The sequence below is a fragment of the Bombina bombina genome, chromosome 6 (genome assembly GCF_027579735.1).
Source record: "Bombina bombina isolate aBomBom1 chromosome 6, aBomBom1.pri, whole genome shotgun sequence".
In the NCBI taxonomy this organism is placed as follows: Eukaryota; Metazoa; Chordata; class Amphibia; order Anura; family Bombinatoridae; genus Bombina; species Bombina bombina.
Window position 1 is genome coordinate 740,843,144 of NC_069504.1, and position 9,699 is coordinate 740,852,842.

At 35.5% G+C, this 9,699-nt stretch overlaps 1 protein-coding gene across 1 annotated transcript in view; it reads right to left on the reverse strand.

Moving 5' to 3' along the window:
• LOC128663585 (tumor necrosis factor receptor superfamily member 10A) overlaps window positions 1–8,083 on the reverse strand; it is a 340,293-nt gene extending 332,210 nt beyond the window's left edge. Inside the window, exon 1 of the mRNA XM_053717981.1 lies at window positions 7,875–8,083. Within this exon, the coding sequence (XP_053573956.1) occupies window positions 7,875–7,964 (90 nt within the window). The 5' untranslated portion in view covers window positions 7,965–8,083. The remainder of the gene's footprint in view (window positions 1–7,874) is intronic.
• Between the last annotated feature and the right edge of the window lie 1,616 nt (window positions 8,084–9,699).

A 9,699-nucleotide genomic window follows, 5' to 3' on the forward strand; every position in this document is an offset into this window, starting at 1 on the left:
TTGCGGGTCTCACCGCCAGTGGTGAGATGTGCTATTTGCTGCACACTAATTAACCCTTTAGAAGTAAATGACAGCCAATGTACAGGGTATTGCTTTAGGGAACAGCACTGGCACTCAGTATATTCCACCTAAAAAAAAAAAGGGGGGGGAGGAGTTGTGTTCTGACTTTGACCATGCATTTTTACACCGTAAAAAAAACAAAAAAAAAAAGTCTGTCATGCATACGAATGATAAAAGGGACATGAAACCCAAGTTTTCTCTTTCACGATTCAGATAGAGCATCCAATTTAAACAACTTTCTAATTTACTTCTATTCTTTCTCTTGGTATCTTGTTAAAAAGCAGGGATGTATGCTTAGGAGCCGGCCCATTTCTGGAGCACAATATGGCAGCCGATTTGCAAGAGCATTAGATGTTTGCACTATTTCCTGCCATGTAATGTGCGAGATGCCTACCTAGGTATCTTTTAAACACAGAAGATCATGGGAACTAAGCAAATTTGATAAAAAGTTAATTGGAAACTTTTTTCCTCTTAAAATGGAGTGCTCTGAATGACAAAATACATTTTTTTTGTGTTTCATATCCCTTAAAGGGATATTCCAGCTAAAATTGGAAACCACATGGATGTATTTCGGTATTGAACAGAAGCATTTTGTAATATACATGTATTAGCAAAAATGCTTCTAATAAAAGCTATAGCTGGTTCAAAAGTGTATTTAAGTATGCACCGTGCACCAGCATTTTTAACACAGCACTTGCTCAGAGAGCCTAAGGCGCTTGTACCATCTGGTAATTACTCGATTTGTTAATTGCTGACATGATACAAGCCCCACTGAATATCTGAGCAGCTGCATTTAAAATGTGGGTGCAGTGACAATATCTAGCTATGGTTCACATGCACAGAAAATGTTAACACTTAAACAGTGATATATTTTACTAGAAGCATTTTTGCCAATACATGTATAGTACAAATATGTTTCTATTCAAAGATATAATAAAATCTATATGCATTTAATTTTTGACTAGAATGTCCCTTTAATTTAAACATGTTAGAAATGTTTGCATGAAAATATGTTAGAGCTGTTTATTTTGATAGTGGCAGGAACCACCACTAGGTTTTAACTACTTAATGACCAGTGCCTTACCCTGTACGACACTAGTCGTTATGCCCTTAAGGACCAGTGACGTACCCTGTACGACGCTGCTATCCTGGGCCTCTCTGCCACAATCTCGCTTAAAATAGCGAAATTGCGCTATTTCTGCATGCCCCACAAGTGGGGCAGTGCAGAAATAGACGGGCAGAGTTACAAATGCAGAGAGCCACTGTGGCACTCTACATCGGATAGTGGTGGTGCTGATCGTTGGTGGGTTTGAGGGAGAGGCGGACTGTTACGCTGTACAAATCAACCACAACAAGTCAGAGCGGCAGGGAAGGGGAAATCATATAGTGGAGGGCAGCTAACACCACACAAACCATATATGGGGATTTTTTTAAAATAAATAAAATGGCCAAATTTGGGAAAAACTGGGTACTGGCAGACAGCTGCCAGTACTTAAGATGGCGGGGACAATTGTCGGGTGGAGCTTTTTGAGAGGGGTCAGGGGGTGGGATGTGTCAGGTGGGAGTCTGATCGCTACACTAAATCTAAAATTAACCCTACAAGCTACCCAATTAACCCCTTCACTGCTGGGCATAATACAAGTGTGGTGCGCAGCAGCATTTAGCGGCCTAATTACAAAAAAGTAATGCCAAAGCCATATGTCTGCTATTTCTGAACAAAGGGGATTTCAGAGAAGCATTTACAACCATTTGTGCCATAATTGTACAAGCCGTTTGTAAATAATTTCAGTGGGAAATCTTAAAAAAAAAAAAAAAAAAAAAAAAGTTTACTTTTTCATATTTGATCGCATTTGGCGGTGAAATGGTGGCATGAAATATACCAAAATGGGCCTAGATCAATACTTTGGGTTGTCTACTAAATATATATATATATATATATATATATATATATATATATATATATATATATATATATAGTAAACAAATGCTCTATTTATGTTTAAATGTAGTGATGGCAAAAATGCTCTGGTCTTTTGGGGAAGTTTGTCTGAAATGCCTGGTTCTTAAGGGGTTAAAGTGACATGAAACAAGTTTTTTCTTTCATGATTTAGAAATAATTAAATTTTAAACAACTTTCTAATTTACTTCTATTCTCTAATTTGCTTCATTCTCTGTATATCCTTTGTGGTGAAGCATATCTAGATAGGCTCAGTAGTTGCTGATTGGTGGCTGCACATAGATGCCTCGCGATGAGTTGGCTAACCCTTGTGCATTGCTATCTCTTTAACAAAAGGATACCTAAATAATTAAATAGAAGTAAATTGGAATTTTGTTTAAATTTTTATTCTCTGAATCATGAAAGAACATTTTTGGGATTAAGTCCCTTTAAGGTCTGACAGACTGATGAGCTTTAAGGGCAAACAGAGACATGCCTCAGACATAAGCCTCGTTTTTTTTCCCTCGGTACAGGAAAATCTATTTTATAAAAGATAACTAACAGGCTTTAGAATGCCCTCTTTTATATGCAAAGAAACACATGCCTTTTGTGACCCTTTAAAGGAACAGTAAACACCTTGTAATTACAAGACATGCACGTTAACATATCAGCCAAGTCTTAAAGGGACATCCAAAAATGCTCATGATTCTGATAGAGAATACAATTTAAACAACTTTCTTAATTTACTTCTATTATCGAATTTGCTTCATTCTCTTGGTATAATTTGTTGAAGGAGCAGCAATGCACTACTGGTTTCTAACTGAACACATGGGTGAGCCAATAAAAATCAGTATATATATGCAGCCACCAATCAACAGCTAGAACCTAGCTCCTCTGCTGCTCCTGAGCTTGCAGAGATAAACCTTTCAGCAAAGAACAACAACAAGAGAAGGAAGCAAATTAAATAGAAGTAAATTGGAAAGTTGTTTAAAATTGTATTCTCTATCTGAATCATGAAAGAAAAGTGTTGTGTTTCATGTCCCTTTAATGTTTTTTTTTTTAACCCCTTGAGTGCTAATGACGGCTCTGAGCTGTCAGAGTTTCCCACTCTGGTGCTAATGACGGCTCAGAGCCGTCATTAGCACTCTCCCAACTTGAGGGAGATCTGGGGGCTCCCACCCGCTCCTACCCCGGTGATCGGTGCTGCATAATGAAAGGCATCACCGGGGTTTCAGTTTTGCTTGGTGACGTCACCGCACAACTTTATTTAACATTAACAATGTTAAATATAGGAGCAGGGGGCATGCTGCTTAGAAGCCTGTATCTTGGGCATCTAAGCAACTACAGACCCCCAAGACCCACCGTTGGAAAGGTAATCGCCTAACCTTTCCAACGGTGTAAGTCTTGGGGATCTGAAATTAAAATATATATATATATATATATATATATATATATATATATATATATATATACAAATATTAAATAAAAAAAAACCTTTAAGAAAACCTTAGCACCCAAAGGGTTAAACAGAATTAGCATTGTTTTTACTGCAATTATTTTTCGATAGCCAAACTCCACCCATCGTTTTGGCTTATTTGGAGGAGCATATATAGGGTTTAGTCCACAGACAAAGCTAACCAACATTTAATTAATTGTTTTGCAGTTATCAGTTAAATCCAATTAGGATCAGATATGTAGCAGGGTTAAAGCCTTGAGAATTCAGCAGGGTGCATTTCAAGTTCCGAGAGTTAAATATTGGTTTATTTTTAGACCTAAATTACATAAAAAAAGGGGGCAAAATAAAGTGACAATATACTGCAAAGTTGTTTCATTATGCATAAAAACATTTTATCTAAAAATCTCAAGTTGTTTACTTTCCCTTTAATGGGACATTGTTGAGCAAAATTTACATACTCTAACCGCAAGGTCAGTAGGTTAAAATTATATACTTTAAATTTATGTGTTTAACCCTTTAATTTGTTAGGTCATGTTATTTTAAAACTAGTGACCCTGTTACACTATGTGTTTAACCCCTGCAAAGGGGTTAAACTTAGTTTAAGTACTGCTTGGGAGCCACAAAGCACATCTCGTCCAGTGGAAAATGACGCTGACCCAATCAGCAGAGCTATTCGTACAGCTGGGCTGTGGGTACTGTAACTATGTGTTTAACCCATTTACTAACAAAATGACAGGCAAGCCTCGTCTACTCCTTTTACAAGACCATACTGGCTCCTACAAATAAGTAATGGAAGGATTTTAGCCATGAAAAAACTGAAGCAAACAGTATTAATGGATTCAGAAAGCTTTGCATTTGGTTGACATGTTAATTTGCTGCAAGACAACAGAAACACCTTGTCCTATTAGGAGCTCATAAGGACTGCCATTTTTCTAAAACTCATTTATAAGAAAGATGGTGAGAAAACAAAATAGAATAAATCAGTATTTTTTTTTTAAATATATCACTATGTATCAGATCAGCCTGAATGGAAGCAATTTGATATAATTTTACAACCTGTCAAAGATTGCAGGAAGTCTAAAATATATATATATATATATATATATATATATATATATATATATATATATATATATATATATATATATATAATAATCTCAAAAATGTTTGCCTTTGTTTTGAACAAACTCGTCTACTTTATTTAAACACTGTAAATACCATAGATACACGATTGAGTCATTTGTAATTCATGCATAAGAAATACAAGTCATATACTGTTTGAACAATGCTCTTTGTAATGCTGGTTATAAAAATTTGTACTCAAATGCCATCAATGGAGACAGCACCCATCCACCTGGGGCACGGATTCATCAGGGCTGCCAATCCCAGCATACACAATGAAAGTCAATGGAATGTTGTCCTTTATCCCATGATGTGGAAGCAATAAAGAAGTTTATTTTTAAAAAGAGGCTGGATTCCATTGTATAAAAATTTGTACACCACTCTCCAAAAATGTGTACGTACACACACGTGGGAGTAGTGTGTGTGCAAGGGAGTATATGTGGGAGTAGTGTGTGCGCACATGCATAACAGTGTATATATATATATATATATATAATATATGTGTGGGGGAGGGGGGGGAGTAGTGTATATGTGAATGTGTGCGCACGCGTGCTTATGTGCATAGTGTATGTGTGTTTTACAAAGAGTGCAGACACATTTTTAATTTTTCAAAAGGACAAGAAGTATGTTCCATTGTATAATGTTAAATTCTCTGACGTAAACATTCCAAGCATATGACTAAGCTATTTGTCACTCCTGATAGTCAGGAAAAATATTTCATAGGACGAGGGAGAAAGCACACTGGTTTCACATACACTTTGTAAGCATGATGCATTATAGGTTCTCAACGTCTTAACTTGTGTCCACCATTTTCAATACCAAGGCAAAACAATCCAGAGACACATTCACTTTATCAGATGAATGGATTCTTATAAATGCTGGCTTTATATATATGGTCTGTAGGTCAAATATTAAAAGATCTTTGAAACCAAAATGGCAGCACCCATAACTAATGTCCCTTTAAACTGTAGGGTGGTCTTTAACAACGCATATGTTATGTTGGCCATGTAATCCAGTGATGGCCAACTTCCGAACACATGGGGGTCGCAATCAGTAACTTAGAAGCTTTAAAATTCAGATCATATTTCCAAAAAATGTTTAGTGGCATAGAGACTGATATAACATTGCATTATCATTACCCTCTTTTTGCTCTTCTCCCTCTAGAGCAGGGGTCAGCAACCCAGATGTTTTGGAACTTAATTTCCCATGATGCTAAGACACTTTAGACTGTCTGAGCATCATGGAAATTTTAGTTCAAACACATCTGAAGTGTCAAGGTTGCTGAACCCTGCTCTAGACTAGAGGGCTCTTGAGTTGTAGCTGCCACCAGAATTACTCCAAAGCACACATTTTTAGTTTCACGTTTTTCCTGGGGCCACAAAAACTATGGTACAAATTCTTAGTTTTGTTTAGAAATCCCAATCTTATATCTTCCAATTATTTTTTATGAAGATAATGACAAGTTTTAAAAATCCTAATTAACAAATATATATTGGTTTCAAATGATAAGATAGTCTGCAAATTATAGTGGTATATTGCAAGATTATGCTTGTGAAGACTGCGGTGCTCTTTCAGTACTGAAAAATTCACAATTTTCAGACTTAAAGGGACAGTATACTGTAAAATTGATTTTCCTTTAAAGTGTTTGTAATTACTTTTTTACCAACTGCAGAGTATAAAAATTGTATAAGAATTTGCTTTTTAAATGTTTATTTGTGCATATGAAATAGCTGATGTGCTTTGAGGCCACAGCCTAATAAAATGGGTTGAGCTTGTAGATATAATCAGATCTCATTACTTTATCACACTGTGTACATATATACATACATGTTTATCTTATATCTGTCCGTAAACCAAACACCAATACTTGGAGAGACCAATAGAAAATTTTACATTTTATTAGCTTATCTCTTCTATACTCCACTGGGAGTGTAATTTCTTCTGCTGCCTGTGTTTACATAGCTTATCTATAGCTTGCACCTAAGACCAGAAACTTTTAGAATAGGTGGGAATACCACAGTCTAAATAAACTATTTAAAATGCCAATATAAAAGGGTAAAGGAAATACTTGTAAACAATTGAATACACTCCAGCAGGTAAAGTGGATCATTGAGAACAAATTAAAGAGGACATTTTTGAGTAAACTGTCCTTTTAAATAACAGGGAAAAGGGGGCCAAAATAAATGATGAAAGTATAATGTAAAGCTGTTTTACTATGCATAACTAAGCATTTTATACTATAATCTCAAAATGTTTAGTGTACATTTAAAAGCAAAAATATCCCAACTTGCTGAAACCAGTGTTAAAAAAAAAAAAAGATCAAAAATGTTTCTCTTTCTATTTAAATGTATGGATAATAAGAAGGGAAGATACTATAATAGCCATATAAAATACCCATCTGCAAAGCAAGCAAGAATAAAAAAAAAATAAAAAAAAAAATATAAAAATAAACTCTACTTGTATAGAGGTGCACACTGGGAAGGTTTAGACCACACTCCAGCAATGGCCTAACCATTAATGCTCATCTTGCTAGAAAATACATTTACAAAACTGTTGCTTGTTGAACACAGATACTTATAGTTAACATGAAGAGTAGTCTCTTCTCACTCCCCAACCCATATGTAATCTTAGGACCTATTCCTTATTAATCAGTCATATTTCTTTGATCTCGAGCATAAAATGTTCTATATGCCAGAATTAAAAGGAATCAGAGGTAAAATTATATACAATTAACTTTACCTATTATGTATTGACATCCACCAAATTGCAGTCCTATAACACTAGCAGAGTACATCACACAAAGTACCGTTCCAGGCACAAAACCTGTAGGATTTATTGGAATCTCTTTTCTGGCTGGTTTCTACATATAGCTGTGATGTTGAACTATGCACTATTGCTCTTTTATAAGTAAAGGTTACTTTTTAATTCAATAGCCGACTCTTTGCATATTTTGTATATAAAAAGTAAAATGAATACACTCAGTTGCTGGCTGTAATAAGAGCATAGAAAAGTCCCCACTGAGGTGTCCATAACCAGCAATATTCAGCTAAAAGCGCGTGCATGCCAAATGTTACCGCTAGCACCGACAAGTGCACAGTGCGGAGTTATATACTAAGTAATGTGATTTGGTGAATTGTCAGAAATAAACGTTCGAGCTAGGAAAGATCCACACGGATCAAGTCTATAAATTCACACCTGTAACATTTTCACAGCTTGGCAATACGGATAACTATATTAACACACGAATAGTAAAAGTAGAAAACTGCGTTTTACAACACGGTGCACAGCGCTCTGACTTACCAGAAAGAGAGTTATAATAACCATCATTGTTGCCATATCCCGGCCAGGGGAGATAAATCCATTATGAATCCAGCAACAAATCCCTAACATCTCTAGCACTCAGTTCGCCTGCTACCTCATTCAAAATAGTCCAGTGTGAAACTCCAGTATAAAGCGCTCTGACTTCCTGCGGTGTCCTTGCTGTCCCTCTACGAGATACAAAACGACAAATGAGCTGACTGATTGTTCATATTGTTTTGTCTCGGGGACCTTTTTATAGCCTAATGGGCGGGTAGTTGTTTTCCGCCTCTAAATTGGAATTATAAAAATAGAGAGCGAAAAGTTAAATGGGAGGTAAGAACAATAGCACAGCCCACATTCTTACTACAACCTGCTGCACTTCCTGAAAGTCTGTTAGTGTGGAGAAAGAGTGGTTTAGTTCAACTCTGTTAGAGAGACAACGGAGGTTTGATTTACAGCAGCCAGCCATATTACGGAGCACCCCCTCTACCTCTCCGCACTTAAACAGCTGTAAATCAAACCTTCGTTGTCTCTAACAGAGCAACTCTTTCTCCACACTAACGGCTCTACATCAACAGAACACCGGAGCCTCTCAGGAAGTGCAGATTCTACAGAAAGAACCTGTTACCTGCGTGAGCTGTGTCAGCTGCCTGGCGCCCTGAACCAGAGCAACTTTCTCCTCACTAACAGCAGGTACACCTCATGCCTACAGCTGCTAAGAAGCAGCAGCTTTTAACCCCGTGGCAGCAAAAACAACGGCAATACTCACAAGGAAGTTGGTTTCTTATTCGTGAAATTCTGTTTCTTATTCATGGAAGTGGGTTTCTTCTTCAATTTTTTTTACAAATATAAAAAGGATATGGGAGGCGCCAAAGGCAGTCTGTTTCAAAACTAATTCTTTCTTAATATATATATACTGTGTGTATGTATATATATATATATATATATATATACTGTGTGTATGTATATATATATATATATATATATATATACTGTGTGTATATATATATATATATATATATATATATATTTGGCCTAAAGGAAAAACAAACAATTCGCTATGCAAGAGATTCCAAATTTTCCTTTTGTCAATTTAACGTTTTATTTCACAAAATTCAATACACCTATTGTTAAAAATACATCCTTTTTTTTATTTTATTTTATTTAGTATAACAATATATATATAAAACATGTTGCATATATTCAGTCAATGTCTGTACATCAAGACAAAAAAGAAAACAATACAGAAAGGAAGAAGGAAAAAGCAGAAAAAATACACTAGCATCAATTGCATACCAACTCCACATATGCACAATACTTTAACCCTCTTATGTGATCCATTTGAACAGAACCAACAAAGAAACAAACAAACAAAATCTAATGACACCGGTGTCTTAAAATAGACTAAAAAACTTGCTAATCTTCTACATTCAAATTATTTACTAGTTAAAAACACTAAGTTTATTGCTACTTATAAAAAGTTATCTAAATAATATTTTCCCTATACAATACTTTGTACTTAAAATAGTTTCTAAATAATTTCACACATAATACTTAGTATCTTAAAAGTTCATGTATAAAAGATACAATATCACAGTTATTAAAATACCCAGTGGTTTGGTGCATTCATTCACTCAGCACCGTTAATTGCCAGTTTCTTTGACCCAACTACAGCTGGATTTTTTGCTATAGACTTGTTGCTTAAAATGCAAAAATAGTTTGTTTTTTTTCAAGTAGATGGTAATGTACAAAGTCCTACCTGCAGGTTTTAAAGGTGTTTTTAAATATCTGTTACTTATACAAAAATGGTTATTGCAGCACCAAT